The sequence below is a fragment of the Sturnus vulgaris genome, chromosome Z (genome assembly GCF_052056855.1).
Source record: "Sturnus vulgaris isolate bStuVul1 chromosome Z, bStuVul1.hap1, whole genome shotgun sequence".
In the NCBI taxonomy this organism is placed as follows: domain Eukaryota; kingdom Metazoa; phylum Chordata; class Aves; order Passeriformes; family Sturnidae; genus Sturnus; species Sturnus vulgaris.
This window is the reverse complement of record NC_142283.1, coordinates 21,862,719-21,880,990: the sequence shown is the minus strand read 5'-3', so window position 1 is coordinate 21,880,990 and position 18,272 is coordinate 21,862,719. Positions and strand designations below refer to the sequence as shown.

The window sequence follows — 18,272 nt, the reverse complement described above, 5'->3', positions numbered from 1 at the left end:
GCAAGCCATAGCAGACGGTAGCTGCTACTGCCCTTTCAAGAAAAGGCAAAGAGCATAGCATGGCACCACCAGGTTACATGCCAGACAAGAACTAGAAACTATCCTGCAACTCACCTTTTCCAAGGAGTGCACATTACTGAGGGAGAATGTCACAGGAACTGGTGGCTTTAAGCATAGCCTACATTAAAGTGGTACTTGGCACAATGCCCCCATTTTCTGACAATGAAAACAGCCCCAGTTTTAATGGATGGGTACCACTGACACAATACAAAAGCACCAGAGAGTACATATCAAAACAAGAGCATGATTTCTAGCAACTAATAAAGAACAAGCTTGTGTTTAAAGACATTACAAGAACGGTATTTAACCCAAAATTCACAGCTGAGACTACTTTGCCTTCCTATATCAGATTATACCTGGCCCCAAAGGGTTAATAGCCATTCCCAGAGATTTGGTTTTTTGTGTGGTAGTCCAGTCAGACCTTCCCAATCCTCAACATGTCCAAGCCCCCAACAGAAGATAACTTAATTATATCTTTGATCTCTAAGTCTTCTCCAGGTTTTTTTCATGAAATAGTTCCATTGACACTGGTATTTCACTCACAGTTACAAATTAATTTTGACTAACAAAAGTCTTGGAAGCACTGAATCAGCTCCTAAATCAGTGCAGACTGTCTGCAAAGGGCTTCTGATCACAGACATTATTCCTTTTAAATTAATGGAACACTGTAATTGTACAATATAATGCAAGACAAAACACATGTGCAATAGAATGGAAAGTTATTTTAAGAGCCACCCACATAATTAAGTTGTTCCAAAAAAACTTGTTTGAAAATTTTCAAGTCTTTAAGAGAAACATAAGGCATTTTTAGATAAAGCAACATCAAGAAGTCTAGTTTAGGTTCTGAAAGTCTGTATTACTAGAAAACAGTCCTCATATTATGGATAGCAAGAAAAACATATCAAGAAATTTGGATAAAACAACAGTGTAGGTACAATTATACATTCAAGTTCACATGACTAGTCAAAGATATTTGCCTTCACATTTTTAAGACAACAGCAGCAAAGTTCTCAAATGAACATTACATTAGAAAAAAATGTTATACTTGGCCATTTCTGAAACTTGTTTTGAGGTCTGTACAAGCAACATGACTCCAAACTAAGCTAGTGTTCAGCCAACTAGAAAAAAATAAAGGAAAGTGTGACTAGAGATTTGTAGATGTATCAAGAAAGGTACGTGTCTACTCTGAACTATAGTATCAACTGTACTTGACCAAAAAAAATCCCAAACCCAAACCATTATTCAAGAAAACAAAAAATCTAATGGATTAACTTCTGCCTATGACTTGTTTGAATGTATTTTATTCAAAAAACACTGAAATACTAGAACAACTGTGAAGGAAAAGGTTATTTTTTACATTATCACATACAAAAGCCAATACTGTATATGAAAATACCTGAAGGACCTAGAATGTCTTAAATTCTTCTTAACTAAAGTTAATAGAAGTTAACTTACTCAGTTAGCCCCAGCTATCCAAAATGCATGAAAGCCAATAAACTGATAGATATATCCTTTTCTTTGGAGCAGTCTGAAGCACATACAACTGTTCTTCTTGGGCTTCAGCCCATGAGGTACTGAATATTTTGGCCCTGACCCAATAATGCACTTAAATTATTAAATCCTTAAACAACCAGCACTAGACAGACCAGAATTTCTTCATCCACTTCTGCTTTATGCCAGCAAACAGTCTAGTTAGTCCTAGTTCTGGTACAAGCAACCAGAAAAGACAAATCATTCTGTTCTCTTCAAGAAAGGACACTGCATCTAACCTCATCTAGTGAAAAAAACCTAGTTTAAAGATTTTGTAACATTGTGAAATATCCATAATGTTGGATATTTCCAACATTAATGTGTTGACACACACCCATTAAACAAAGGCCTCCAGCCTCTCCCTCAACGTGGTAAGGCCTGTCTAACACTGTCTTCAACAAGACAATTTTACAGACACAACTGCAAAAATATTTCTTATACAATTTGAAGATGGTGTTCCTAAAGCAGTGTTCTGTAATTTTACATAGACACATCCAAATTAATTGTGCAATAATAAGGTCTCTTATGTCTTTTCTATCGCTTAATGCCTGGGAAAAAAAGAGGGTAATTCTGAGCTTCTATTTCTATTTCTATGGTCACACCCGAGAGTGCGATAACAAGGAAAAAACATTAAGAACCAAAGCTGTTAATTCTATCCCAGGAAGAGACAATTTAAAATATAGCGTATCATATTGCTATTGACAAATTACCATATACTGGGGTCTAGTGAATGAATGACAGGAAAAAGATGAAACTGCAGGTACAGAACGTACTTCAGTCCTCATACATTCCCTTCATGCCAAGAGAACCCTAGGAGGTTGAAATGCAAGCCAGATCTACTAGGATCAAAATGGCTCAAAGCAAAAGGAAAAAAATTATTTATATATGCCCATAGGTACAATAGCTTTTAGATTTTACTGCAGTAAGATATTTACTTTTGAACTCCCTCAAGTTTAAACAGTGCTGCTAAAGTAGAAATGGAAGAAGTCACTAAAAATACACCAAATTATTTGTGTTTTGTACAGTGGCCATTTTTACAAATTTTTACAAATTGCTTAAATTACACATCAACAAGTATCAAAGCAAGAAAACCAGCTTAAAAAAACCAAAACCAAACAACAAAAGGAAAGTGAAATGCGTTTAAGTTGAATATTCAAGGTCTCTCCAATACCTATAAAAAACCCCATGGAACTCAGCAAGGTTTCAGTTCTCACTGATCTTCTTTCCCTTCCTCATTTTAGGGTACATCAAAAGCATTGGTTTCAGTTTATAGTTACTTGGCAGTCTTCTAACCAAGAAATTACCATGGCAACATTAATTTTTGGTGCTATTTGGAAACACAGTTTTAAAATTTGAAACACCTGCAGTTGGATCACATATTAGCCAGAACTAACAATAGTACATAATCTTTTGAGTGAATAATCTAAGCAAAAAAATGTTTCTGGAACTTCATTACAAATATTTCTCTCTATTATCTGGAATGCCAGTTTGAAAGGTCTAATGATTTTTAGATTCCTAGGAAAAGTTAGTAATTGCCAAATTTCCTTTTTTTCTTTTTTTTACAAAAAGAATCCCCATATTACAGTATATATTTTTTACACATCAAAATATGTGGAAATAGGCAGAAAGACTTAATACAGCTTCATACACTTGCATTATAAAAACACATATAAGTAGTGTGGCAAACGCAGCAAGAAACAACATAAACACACCTGTGCAGAGTATCAGTGCTCAGTTCCAGAACACTTTTGTACAAATATATACCGCAAAAAGTAGTATCTAAAAAACCCCAAACAATGTGAATGTTCAGCCAGATCAGTTTCCTGAACTGTTTTCCCTTACGGTCACCTAAATGGTTAGCGAGTTCCAGCATAAAAGAGCAAATTAAGAACATACAAAAGACATAAAGATAGACCACAATAAATCAGACAATAAAATACACAGTGCTAAGGAACACAGTTTTTCAGTTACTGTTTGTGCCACACCTACGTGGTGTTAATCTTGCCTTTGCCATCTGTAGCTACATGAGAACAGATGTGAATCAAGGGGATTCAATTCTATCCCAATACAACTATCAGAACATACAAAAATTCTTGAAACATGAGGTAAATTCTTCTGGATTAAACTATTGCACCCTGTTGCCTAAAGCAGGCAGAGATGCCACTGCTAGCTGGAGCATCCCAAAAGCAAAACACTTGAGCTTCTCAGGCCTCTGGGTACTCATCCTGTCAGGTTTCCCAAGGGGTTTGCTAAGGATGAATGAAAAAAAGCACATCACCCACTTGGGCAAATTTCCACTTTCCTCAGAGGAAAAGTAATGCACACACCCCTTGTGAGTTACTGTCAAACCCTTCCTCCACAGTCTGCACATGCTGCTTTCTTTGTACTTTCTCAACTGAAACACTGAAATATGGGTTTCTTTATTCACTATAGCACTGTATTTTCTCCTGCATGGAGAATGGTTGTCATTTCTAGCATAACTTCTCCAAGCGAAAACCACAGTGAGTACTCGGAAATGCTAAAAAAGATAATTTTCATCTAAAGGTTTTGAAAAGCAATTCCAAGTATCTAAGACAGTTGGGAGGGAGTAAGGCTAGCCTAGAATTACTTGATCATTGCCAAAGACCAAAATTTAATGGATTTACTGCTTCAAAGTCAGTGTCTCACTGGATGGAGTCAGACTCCATGTAGTACTTCAGAAAGCATTCAAGTCCAAACCAGGATCATGAGATGGCTAGACATATTTCTAAACGCTAAATACACATCAGTAGTTGTGAATGTCCAGATAAGAAATTACTGTTATATACTAGGCTCAAATGATATATTAGATATATGTATCACTGCATATGTAACCACATGGAAGTAGAACATGTTTTCCAAAACAGAGGACTATCTGAAGGTAATTTCTAATTCTGTATTTAATTGATCAGCTGAATACAAGTTTGAAAACTCCCAGCTATCACTCTGGTAATAATATTTCCACAGAATGTTGAAGGAGGATGCGATCAAGGCATCCAATACAGACAAGCTCCAATCAATGGACTTCGATGTCTAGGACTTCTTAATTAGACCAGAGCTCTAGCTAGAAGTCATATGTGAATTTCATGCCTCCTTAAGCTTTGACTTTACAGAAAAAAATTACATGTGAATAAATAGTAAGTGTGCTGAGGGCTTTTACTCCTCTTCAAATGGTGAGCCTCATAAAAGGAGCTGGAAAAGAGCAGTGATCATAAGGCAATATTATGAATCTCTACATTGCTTGCATAATCTGAATAATGACATCTTGACTACAATGACTCACAAACAATCTGTGTAATTTTTTACGTTAATTATATAGGTCACAAATATGATCCAAACCTGCAGAACTGAACTGCCATCATGAAAAGAAAATTGTGTCAAAATTGGATAAGAACCTTTCCCTATAACAAATACAGAAATTCATTCACAGTGATTCCAGTATCAATTTGGAGCTGTGTTTGGTGGTGTGACTGCTTTGGTTTGTGATTAAGAGATGCTAATATAAATGGGAGTATGGCCTCCTAAGACACCACAAAAAAACCTCCCAAGTCTTGAGTACTACTACGTTGCAACTTTTCTTAGCTATTCTAAAAGACCAGACTATCAGAACTGTGTAACCTGAAATTGTATTTGTTAGCCTGGTTTCTAAGAAAATTAGTTTTGTCAGCACACTGTTTATCTGTCAGTATCCCTCTCTGGTAACTCTTGGGCTTATTAAACTGAAATCAAGGTTGACACATCATCACAAGCCAGAGCTCCTACATGTTTTGTGAAAACCAGTAGCCATGTAGGAGTTGTGAACTAATATCAGCATTGCAATACTTGACAAATATTTGTATCTTAATATCACCAGGAAACGCATTATTATTATTATATCTGTCATTCAACACAAACACTCATTTCTCAGTAACATTTAACACAAACACTCATTTTGTAAGACACATCCATTTCAAAACGTGTATTTCATTGTCACTATATAGTAGTTATTATTATATACTAACATATAGCATGAAGGAATAGTTAAGGAAAAATGGTTTTAAATTCATTAAATGAAACAAAATAGCATCACAAGAGGAATGATGAAGGTGGAGAAATACCAACTAAATAATTTTCCATTTCTCCCTAAATCTGAAAGATAAAAAAAATTAGCTAAATACCACAATTTTTAGATTGACTGTAAATATACATTTTGCTTGAATTATGAAAGTAATTGATCTTACTATAATAAGAAAAATAAGTTTTGTTTTAAAATTTAAACTATTTTTCTTCAAAATCGTCCTCTGTAAAGTTTGTCCTTTGTCAACAGAAGTAAGAAGAGGCCTAAGTACTGGAAAAAGGCTGGAAGGCTACTTAAGTATGTGGAAATTCCCATTAAAAACGGGGAATGATCAACTATCAACAAAAGGAATAGCTATCAACTTCTGTTGCTCATGCAGAAGTCAGTGTTCTGGATAGAAGCAAACCACACCTCAAGTTACATCTTGTAACAGTTACAGCTAATTTTCATGACACGAGTAAGCATGACCAGTATAGATACATTTTGGAGGGATAAGCAGCTCTCTCTATTACACTCTCCTCACTACCTGAAGAAATTTCAGCTGTGCAAGTACATTTTTAAATAAAAATAGAAGTTTCTCCTCTCTAATCTGTAACTTCTGAGTGTGTGCTATCTTGTCTGACGTTCTGATACAACACGTATAACGTTAGAGAAAGACAAAGAAATCATCCATATAAGTAGCATCACAACACTAGCAAAAACCTCCACAGGAAGTAAGTAGAGTGGTACGTCACAGAATGACACAGCATTATAAGAAAAGCAAGGAATGATGTTAAGTTCAAAACATTGATCAAATAAAAATTAATGAGTTGAGCTCCAGGAGGAAAAAAAAAAAATCATAACCACTTTCTTCTTGTGACTGGGAAAAAAGCTATTGAGAAACAAATAATAAGGATTTAGTATCCACATTCTTAAAAGAAAAAAATCCTTTGTTTAAGAAAAAAAGAAAGCGAACAAGAAAATAGGGAAAGAACAGAAAAGATGTGTTTGTGGTTTATGACTTTCAAAGTATTTGGTACTTTTGCCTTTCTTCCTAAAAAAAAAAAAAAAAAAAGTCTTATTAAAAAAATGCTCCAACCCTAAAATTCTTCTAAGCTTCTAAGAAACTTGAGGCTTCTTTTACTAACAGACTATCAAGTCCAACTTTTCATCTGTCTTATGGTGCCCCTAGCACAGATCTTTCTGACCTACACTTCCAAACAGGATGAATATTCGGCCAAAGACTATGAACATCAACAGAATGTAAGGTATACTTCCACTGGCTTCAAATATACTGCAGTATTATTGGCCTGACAAACTCTGAAATACTATCCTATTTCCCACAGAAAAACTGCTCATCCCTTAAGGTGCTTTCTGCTATCATGTCTCTATGACTTGTATTTTTTGTGGGGACTTTCTCTCAGTCAATATATAGATTTATGCAAAAAAAAAAAAATTAAAAAAAATTTAAGTGGCACTACCATATAAGCTACTCTTCAGTCTTTTCAGAAGGATGGGAAGAATTCTTGCTAGTGGGAAGGGAAAATTACCTTGCTAACCAGTTAGTGTTCCTTATTCCCTCAGATCAGTTAATAAAAAACATTTCATGATGAGAATTTTTCATAAACACAAACACATGGGAAAGTCGGTGTTTAAAAAAACCCCAAAAATCTAATAATCTGCATTCTTCCTAGAAATTTCTGGGGGAAAACTGGGGAAAAGGATAAGTATGAAAAGTAGAAGGAATAAAGCGCTTAAAATATCCCTGCCAGATGTCTGACATCTATTCATTAATTTAAATACCTTTCCACAAGTTGCTCTCCACCAGCAGCCAAGATGCCAAATATGCAAGAGATTTGTACACAACTATCCCAGTATTACTTACTATCAACTTGGAGCAATGCTTAAAGGTTCCTGCAAAATCTTTGTTGTGACAGAACAAGTCCTCTCACCTGTTTGCCCAATGGTATGTTCATTGTCTAGCCATTGACAACTTCTCTTCCACACCAAGTGCTGGTTCTGTTGGAAGATGTTCTTCTTCTGAAGCTTGATACCTTCTTCAATCTCTAGGTTTTTCTTACCAAACTGATTTCCCCTTCCTGTCCTTATAAACTCTCCTCGTTTAATCTTGTTCAACACACCCCATCATCCACCCATCATTTTTGTCTGTTCTAATATTTAAATACTTACAAGCTCCTTCCTTCCTTCTTCCCTTCCCCTCACCTCCCCTGCATGAGCAAGCAATCACCTCAAATGCCCTTTTGTTTTATAATATTTGGAATTCCTATCTGATCTATGTCAGGTATGCTCCCCTTTGCTATTCACAGCATTTCCTCAGTGAGGCCTGCCTCTGAATGAAATCCACCATTCATTCCTTTGAGCCAGCTGCTATTCAGAATGGTTCTTACCAGGCTCTTGTGCAAACAGCTTTTATCCGCTCATCTCTTCCCTCATTAACATGTACACGACCTCATGTTTTCTCATGCATGTCCTCATAAAACAGCAGAGAGGATCCGCAGAATCATTTACATTGTAAAACACCTTTAAGATGATAAAGCCTAACCATAAACTAAACACTGCCAAGTCAACCACTGAACCATGTCCCTAAGTGCCACATCTACGTCTTTAAATACTTCCAGGAATGATAGCGCAGCCACTACCCTGAGCATCCTGTTGCAGTGCTTGACAACCCTTTAGCTGAACAAATCTTCCCTAACAGCCAATCTGGCAGAACTTGATGCCATTTCCTCTTGTCCTGTTACTGGGGAAAAGAGACCACTCTCCACCTCACAACCTGGAGCTGGACAACCTCCTTCCAGCTAATTGTAGAGAGCAATCCACCTCACCTTCGTTTTTATGCAGTTTCATTTGGTATTAAATGCCATATGAATAAACAGGTATCATTGTGACTCTTCTTTGTAAAGGAAATAACATAATGGTAATTTTTTTCATACAAAATCAGTACAAGAATTTTAAATCCCTTTACTTTATATGACTTGAAAGACATTCAAGAGTCACTGAATTTCGTGAGTTGCCACTTTACCTCTCCATTAATCACTCTTTACTAGTGACCTCTCTGCAGCTCAAGATAAACTGAAAATAATTTTAACTTTGCATACCAATGACCAATTTGCAATGAATTCACAACTGACTACTAGTCTCCTTCTAGGAACATCTCCTCCCCCAGGCATCACATCTTCCCTTCTACACCCATTTCAGCCTTGCTCCCTTCTTCATTTAGTAACAAGTTCCAGACCCAGTAATGTAAAGGCTGCTGAAAGACCTCTGCAAGGACAGCAGTAAGCAATTACGCACATTTACTGTAACAGAACCATTTTTAAATTGTGTTTTACTCAGGAATATATAGCCATAAATTACATTTAATAAAAAAACTACACTATGTACTGCAAGTACCTCACAGTGCCTTTAAAGTAAAAGTTACTAAGTTTCCCATGACCGTTTGCATGTTTTTTTCATTATTGCACACTACCACACCAAGGACCCACAGATGTTTTTGTTTTATGAGAGTATCTTACCAGCCTACGTGGCCTACCACACACACTTTATATAAACCACTTGAGCTAAGAAAAAGTTTTCATTACTGTCCTCAAGTACAGTAGTCCAAAAACAGCTGTATACAATACTCTTAAAAGTAAAAAATCTGCCTTGTTAGCCATGGTTAATTGCTTCAGTAATCTGCTGAAAAAATCTGTGTGAAGAGCAAGCAGATCAGAATTTGCTGCTAATATTAGTAAAACTGATGATGTGGCAACTCTAGAAACTTTAGAAACAGCTGCTGGAACAGTTCCTAGGAAAAAAAAAGCCACAATTCCTCAGAATTTTATCTCACAGAGTATAAGTTTGGAAATTTCATAAGCTTTCAAAAGACTTTTTCCTTAGGACATTTACATGGTCTGTAAAAGAATGTCAGCAATTTAACACTTGAACTGTTTCAAGCAGAAATCAAGCCCTATGTAGCACAACTTTCTTCCTCAAGAAACTGTTGTGCCTACAATTATTTATTAGTAACATAACTAACGCAAGAATTTTTACATGCATTTCCACAGAAGTAAAATGACTGCTGCCAAGTGTTCCAGAGTTTAAAAAGAAAGCCGTGTTTGCTTTCCAGCTTTGCATAGACTTGTAATATACAGAAAAAACGTAGTGATTGCCAGTATACTAAGAAACAAACTGATGGAAAAGATTAGCTATTTAGTTTAGAATAGTGCAGAAATTTCTCCTTTCTCAGTTCTCATAGCTTGTTTACATGCCTTTCCAAGACTTTACACTGACTTGAGTAACATTTAAGAGAACGCAGAAACAGCTTCAAGGAAGTATTTAAGACCATGTACAAGCCAGGGATACACAGATCTTGGCAGTGCCAATAGTCATCCACAGCTTCAACTTGACCACAAAGCATCCTAGACATCCACACTTTTTCAAAAGTATCCAAGCGCTAGCCAGTCTACCTTAAGAATAATTCTGAAGTGGTCACAGATGAACTTCAAGCCAGTTTAAGTTGACCAAGAGACAGAGATTCTGTGATACATCTGAACCATACTGGCAGATAGCTCAGAAGAGTACAAAAACTGGTGTCCACCATCTGAGGAATAGTCTAATGCTGGGGCACTTAACAGAACCGAAAAACCTGGTTTAGGAGTCTAGGGTAAATACTTCCACTTCAAGAAAATGGCTTGGCCAGCATACTGTATAGGTGCTGGATGAAATACAGCTCATAAACCACAGAGAAAATAGCAAAAGAGAACTTATCTATAGACCAACAAGAAGTATTTTCTCAAGAGTAAAGAGTTCTAAGTTCCAGTTTTTCCTTTCAGAGAGCTCATGTATTTTATGCTAATTGTTGGATAAGCAGCCCTTGGAGCACGGTCAAGGACTTTTCCTACGGAAATGCTCCCACTGGTGAAATACATGACCAGGCTCCCCTTACTCCATAAAATCACCCTTCTTTGCCAGACAGTAGCCCAGCAACAGTATTTGTTAACATTTGTGATTAGTGCACTCTGCTGGTCATTGAGATTCAAAGGATTCAACTCTCTTCAGACTAAGGGAACCTATATATCAGCTTTCTCAATTACTGGAAAGTTTTAGAACAACTAAAAATTTTGCCCCCATCAGACAGCTTCATGCCTTAAAGGACAAGATCATATTTTGAATTATGAGCAGTAAGACATCTCACAGCTCAGTCCAATACCAGGTAATTGGTCAGATGCCTCACCTCAAGTCTCATTTTTCCGTTTATATAAAGAGAGCAGACAGAAACAGCAAATTGCCCCAAGGGATTCCTCGATTAGCACAAAGCCCAGCTACTTTATTCCAGTGAGATACTGGATCACTGCACTGGACTGGCTGCCCAGTATTTCAAACTGCCTTACACACAGTAGTGTCTGCAGCACTCTCAGTGTTGTTTTGAAAGTTTCCATCTAGGATTCTTTTTCATCCCTGTAAGGAAGGCTTAGGAATATACTTTAAAATGTTGCAACATACCTTAGGTAATAGAAGTCATTTGGACATTTGGATCTAATACACTAAAAACATGAATGCTCACATCAACTTTCCCACAATAGCAAAAAACATTCTTAGAGAAAGTCCACGAAGGCCCAAGTGTTAATTTCTTAATTACCGTTGGAAATACAATCCAAATATTACATTTTCCTTTACTTATTACCGGACTGCAACTTGTTATTTTGCAACAGGTAAGAATTTCTTCCCCCTTAGCCACATTCCCAAAAAATAAATATAAACATAGTGACATGTAAGAGACTGTATAACCAAGTTCAAGGAAGTATTTAAGATCATAAATTGCCAGGGATTTTGGCAGTTCCAGGATCCAGCCACAGCTTCAATTCTGACCACAGAGCATCCTAGGTACCTATATACCTAGACACCACTGAAATTTTAAGATTCTTCTTTCAAGCTGATTTTTTAACTACTCTCCTATGAACAATTTATGTAAAGCTATTACGATTAGACAAATGTATGGGCTCCTTTGGCATCCCCTTGGAACTCTCTAATTCTCTTGACCACTAATTAACTTCTGCAACAAATATTTGCCAGACAACATAACTGCACATTACGTACCACTCTATTTTAGGTTTTGCTGGTTCAATACCCTCCCCAAATCCTATGTTTATTTCACAGAAAGCCACTGCTTAGAGAAACACGCAAGATGAAAAACAGTACAGCTCTATTAGCCAACCAAACAGCTCAGTGGCAGGGGTGGGATAGCCCATCTCTCCACCTCTGTGCCCATCCCACTCATCTCAGGTTCCATATTCCTGCTGCTCCCACTCGCTTGGAAGACCCTGTTGCCATCAACCTGTAGTAGAAAACTACTCTAGCAACAAACTTCTTACAATCACAGAAGAATGAGGCAAGACCACGTCGCTGGAATGGGTGAGTGAGAAGCCCCACATGGAGAAGCAACAAGTTCTGATGCTTGTGAAACCAGTTGGAGAACCACACTCCTTCAAGGGCACATCTCAGTCTGAACTGCAAAGCACTTCTCCACAAAAAGCCTTACATGAAAGGCACTTCAACGTTAAAAACTCTGTTTCTATAGAATACAATGTGTGTAAAAAAACCACACCATGAATATATAAAATTTTGAATTACATGTCTAATTTATCATCCTATGTCAAAAAAACAGAGAGGTACATCACATCCGAGTGACAAGCTAGTCAAACTAATGCTGAAGAAGGCTGAAAATAAGGAAGATCTTATGTAATCACAAATAAATACCACAGTGAAGTCTTAAACTCACTTTGTACCGAATGCTTCTTGCAAAAATGGTGACCATTCAAAGACTAAAAAACTTTAATTTTATTATCAATTCAAAAATATTTATGCAAGTATGCTAGATGTACTGTATAAAAACTAGAAATATAATATACATTAAGGAGTAGCAGCGGTAAATACCCAGATCTTTCACATATAGTGCACCTTACAAAAATCATGAGGCAGTTCTTGGTTATAGAAATCAATTCAGCTTCAGGAAGAATGAATGACCCGCTCAAATTTCCCCCTCTATAATCTTTCCCGGTATGTTCCATTCAGGCCACATTCTCTTTACTACTATACAGAAACTTTGGTGACCAGAAATTATTTCCTTGTAAAAGGATGCACTTGAACTTTCTTCAATTTTTGAACGAACACAAGTATAAATGCAATTTCAATAGCTCTTTCCTTTTTGTTTTTTATCTTAGTTTTGCCTGAACACCTAAGGACAACACCTACCCTTGCTACACCAAGGCAACTCATTCTTTATATAAGCATTGCCAAATATACATTTACTTCTGTGATAAAAGATTCTATAATTACAGACACAGTTATGTTTAATTACTAAACTACAGCTAAAAATCAAGACTGCAGTTTCAGACTTCCAGGGACTGTATGTCTTTCTCCCTCAGATTATTCCCTATGGCTTTTTGCCTGAATTTTTTCATTATCAGCCACTCATACTTGACTTTGCCATACCAATATAAATTCTTAATTCACATGTCCAGAATTTCTAAATGTGCCACTACCTAAACTGCTGCCCAGCTAAATCTGAGGCCAGGATGTCAGCCCTAAAGCTAAAGGGCAGAAGAGCTGAGTGTTGCCATGTAGAGTATCACAACATAAAACACTGTGACCCAAAATATTATGAATGGAATTTATCAACTTGAGCTTCCTTACCAAGCTTCCTATATAAAAATTTTAATTCTGGACTTTGCTTGGCAGGCTAAAAACTACGTGTGCATACACATCATTCTCAAGATTTGGTTTTATCTTGATCCAATCTTTCAGGAAAAAAAGAGAACAATTCTGCTGTGGATGACAAGCCTTATGTAGACATCAGCTTTTATTATCTAAAACCTGTAGCTTCGTAAATACAGAGAAAAATTCTTTTTCTGCATGTGAATAATTATTACAAATTGAAGAGAAAAATTCACCTGTTACCAAAGCTTTGATATCCTAACAATCTGGAAAATTTGATTCGCATGTCCCACAAACAGAAGTGACTCTCAACTCTAAGGATTTGTTTTATAAGATATCTTACTAATATTCATCTTTAGTCATTACAGCACTTATGGAGGTACACATTAGAACACTTATTTTTAAAACACTGTATACAGACTTCATTTGCATTAGCTTCATGAGCTTTCTGCAGCATAGCTCCTTGAGGTAGCTGCAAACAGAATACTATTCAAAAAAAAAGAAAAAAAACAAAGAAAAAAAAGGAGGGTAGAAAGATAACTGTATTTGTTTGCAATAACACAATATTGATAGCAGATTATGACTGCAAAAACAGAAAAACATAATTTAGGAAACACAAGTCCTGAAAAAAACCCTAGAAATCTGTAGGGCTCCCATTCAACAGCTGCTGTTTCATACTCTCATGTGCTGCTGATCAACAAGGGTAATTTTTCACACTAAACATGAGCTATCTCCCTTTAAACTTGCCCTTATCCATGGTAGTTGATGATTATGTGCTGCCATCTAGCAAATGTTTCCAGAAAAGTTTAATTTTGGAAGCTATTCTGTGGCAAGACACCTGAAATTTTTTAGAAAGCTTTTTAAAATGGGAAACATACTCAAGACAGTAACAGATTTTTTTAACAGGTTTTTAAAACGATTCCTTCAGCCTGCATGCTTGCAAGAGTAAGGACAAATGGAGAATACCATTAGGTTTAATACAGATAAACCCTCAAAAGTAAGACCATATGCAGTGAATATGTAATTGCAAAATTGAAGTTTTAATTCTAGGACTTATATTTTTCCTTTGTTTCAATGAATGCAATGAGTAGAAAAATGGTAAGAATACTGCATTTGCTTCTTTCCCAAGAACTCTACTCTTCACTGCTTCACTTTGTTCCAATTTTCTATGTTTTTTTACAATTCTTCCTTGGGCAGTAATCAAAATGCAGCAATTCCATACAGTAATACAATGCCCGAATTACAAAAAAAGTTGCATTTCTTAACCCTTTTCAATCTCAATTTTTCAGACATGCAGTCACACTGAAACTGTACCATGCTATTTACCAGTAGCAAGATGGCTTCCAAAAACTACTGGACATTGCTGTGGGTTCTGCCAAGACCTTGCTTTTTTTCTGATATTATCTAGGTATATATTCAATTAGAGAAAAACAAAGAAAACATTTATACACTTTTGGCACAAGTCCTACTTGTTTACATGGAAATAGTGTTATGTTTTTGTACAGCATTTACACTACTTTAAACAACTCTTCATGAAAAGAAAGATTAATGAAACATCTAAATTAATTATTTGTGAATAATTGATTATGATTGGTTTTTTATTATTTCCTGTCTTATTTCACCTCATCACAACAATTGCAATTTCCTTTTTTCACCCTGGCTCCTTAACATTGTACAGCTACCTTAAGTCTCTCATTCATATGCTCACCTAAACACTACAACATTTCCATTCTTTGTTCCTTATAGATCAGAACAGTTGGGAGAATATTGCTCCATGGAGGTACTATTTTTTAACTAAATTATAATTAAAAAGCCCTCAAAGCCAATAACTTTTGATGTCTCCACTCCTTTCCAATTTCTCTGAAATTAGCCAATGAGTTCAAAAGCTCTCAGAAAGGACATTGGCATCACAGTCCATTATTTCTCTCACTTCCATGGAGGATCTTCATCAGCAGCAGCAGCAATCAAATGTCCTCTAGTTTCAAGGCACATATACACCTCATCTAGTAGACACTGCAGAACAAGTACATTTTTTGACACTTGTAACTACTTGTTAGCTACTAATATCAAATATAAACCAGTAAATAATTAAAATAAAGGTCAATTAACATTAAGATAAGTGCCAGTTTGTATCACTGAGGAGGAACACTGGTCTTAAGAATATTTGTTCTTCCTGTAAACAAAATGTGAATTGGTAAAAAAAAACAACTTGAAATCCATCATCCTAGATTTTCTTAAGATTCCACTATTTAGCAGGAGGTGGTATTTTATGTTAATTAAAAGCAGAAGCCTTTCTTTGCAAGAATTAAAACCTGAAATATGTAAATATATCACAGAATTTCATAGAATGGTTTAGGTTGAATGGGGCCTTAAAGACCACCCGGTTCTAACCTTGCTGCAATAGGCACGGACACCTCCCACTGGACCAGGTTGCATCCAGAGTGCATCCAACCTGGCCTCGAACCCCTCCAGAGACAGGGTATCCAAATATTCACAGGCCAACACACGCTTCACCACCCTCACAGCATAAAATTTCTTCCTAGTATCGAATCTAAATCTACTGTCTTTCAATTTAAAGCCATTCCCTCTTGAACTATCTCTACAAGCCTTTGAGAAAAGTCTCTCTCCAGCCTTCTTGCAAACTCCCTTCAGATATTGGACTCCTGTAAATCCAGCAAAGACAAACAAGTTTATCAGCTATATAAGGCTCACAAGGTTGCCTCTGCAACAAATACCAACATGCCTACTGTGTATGGCCTAACGAGGAAAAATCCCTATGACCCCTGGTACTGTCTGACTGTGAAAAACTGAAGGCACACAGAATAGAGCTGCTCTCTAATTTGCTTTCCCTTAGCAAATCGGAGAAATACATTAAAAACATTATTTAATAGAATGTATTTTCAAAAATTATTCCTTTAAACATGGTCCTAATAAAATTTCTCTGTTTCATCTCTTATTAGAGGAAGATATGATTTTTTCTCTTAAAATGCTTTCTTACAAGGGCACCTCTAACAAATACACGGAGGTATCTGTTACACAGATATGAAACATCATGGTATTGGTAAATAATTTATTTCACATTCTATAACTAAACACCAATTTTAATTAATACAGCTCCGACACTTACAAAAGAACATATGCATAGAAATGGAAAACACTTTTAATCCATTCACGCTAGGTCTCCATCCTGCTCTAAGCCAGAATGATCCTCTGTCTCTCCTGAAGAGATGGCATACAGGATTTCAGTCTCTATCCTACCTTACATCTCAGAGGGACCTATTATTACAGTGTTTACTTTTTGTAGAAACTGGTAAAAGCTACCTCCTCCAGAACTTTCAGTTTCCTCTTAGGAGAAGGTTATGTTTGAAGTACAAGACGAAATTACACTCCCAGTGTCCTTACTGAAATCTTGCAATCTTTTGTAAAGATATCTATTGTACTTTTTTCTGAAGAACTCCTCAGTCAAATAATGTTTTCATCCCTTGTTATATTACCATTTTTGTGCTGAAAGACTATGAAACATCACCCGAACATGAATCAATCACAAGAAATCCACTACAACAATGAATGAAGCACCCTCTTCTTTCCTTGGTGATTTATGGGTATAGTTCAATGTCACATCTGACCTTACACTTGTTAACAGCAAGAATCAAAAACTACTGAGTAAGTATCTCGATTTTATGTACTATCAAACATTTTTCCTGATGAAGAGGTTACACTTCACTAAATTCTTGACTAGGAAAACAATTTCCACCCCTCTCCAAGTTACTACACGCCTAAAACAAAGTAATTTTTGTTCTGCTGGTAACTGTAATCAAGCTGTTAACTATGTAGAAATTCTGGAAGTGTACAGTGCCAAATGCAGGTGCTTATACCATACATGGTCAGCAGAACTGCCATCTATTCTAAACTGTTGGTGCAACACCTAATAAGAGGTTCCTTTAGCTATGGCAGGCTTACTGCGCACAGTGAGTTGCAAGTATGTAACCAAAACCCATCACAAATGAAACACTCATAATCGAATTCACACTATAATGAGAAAAATATACGTATACTAAAATAAATATTACACACTAAAGTTCTTACAGAACAGGGAGAACTTCGCTGTAATCCATTAATTTTTCATTTTCAGTCCCTCCATGTCCAAGAAACTAAGGCAGTATCTTTGCCATCCAGGAGACAGGCAGCTAGGGCTTTGGTGGGTCCGCTAGATCACCTGCAAAACTCCAGTGTGAACACAAACACAGCAGGATAGGCGCGATGGAATGGCACTCAGGGACAGGATGTCGCACCGAGGCACACGTGTCGAAACCGCGTGGCAGCCCACTACAAGAAGCCTAACTTCAGCCGACGGATGTTTGTTTTCGTCACAGCTGAGCTCCAACACGATGGGATGCGGTTCCCCAGGCCGAGGGCCGGCGGCACCCTCCTGAGGCCTTCCCTAGGGCTCCAGGCAGCCACACCGGCTGCGGCGAGGGTCGGCCCTGGGGCGGCTCGCTCACAGGGCAATCCGCCGCCGCTGACCTCCCACCGGCCCGAGACCCCCGCCCACTCCCACCGCCGCCCCGAGGGTCTCACCTCGTTGTTGAGGTTCAGCACAGGAGCCATGGTCCCGCCGTGCCCTGGCTCCGAGCGCTCCCCACGCCGCCGCCGCCGCACGAACCGAAACCGCGCGCAGGCGCCGAGGGCCCGGCTCGGCCCGGCCCCGCCCCGGAGCCCTCCCTCCAAAGCGGGGTTAAAGAGCTTCCATTGGGGCTTTTCTTCAGGTGCTCAAGCGTCATGAGTGGCGTCAGCAGGAGGCGGATCCCGAACTCGGCCCGCCCGTGTGTCCAGGACGTTCTTTAAAGGCTCGCCTGGGACGAGCGGGAAGGGGAAGCGGCGCGCCGTTGTTCCCTGCGTTGCAGCGGGGATA

General features: G+C 37.5%; 1 protein-coding gene across 1 annotated transcript in view; it reads right to left on the bottom strand.

The window, feature by feature from the left end:
• The window catches only part of SRFBP1 (serum response factor binding protein 1), a 66,602-nt gene extending 48,536 nt beyond the window's left edge, over positions 1-18,066 (bottom strand). Inside the window, exon 1 of the mRNA XM_014874378.2 lies at positions 17,939-18,066. Within this exon, the coding sequence (XP_014729864.1) occupies positions 17,939-17,968 (30 nt within the window). The 5' untranslated portion in view covers positions 17,969-18,066. The remainder of the gene's footprint in view (positions 1-17,938) is intronic.
• Positions 18,067-18,272: the final 206 nt, after the last annotated feature.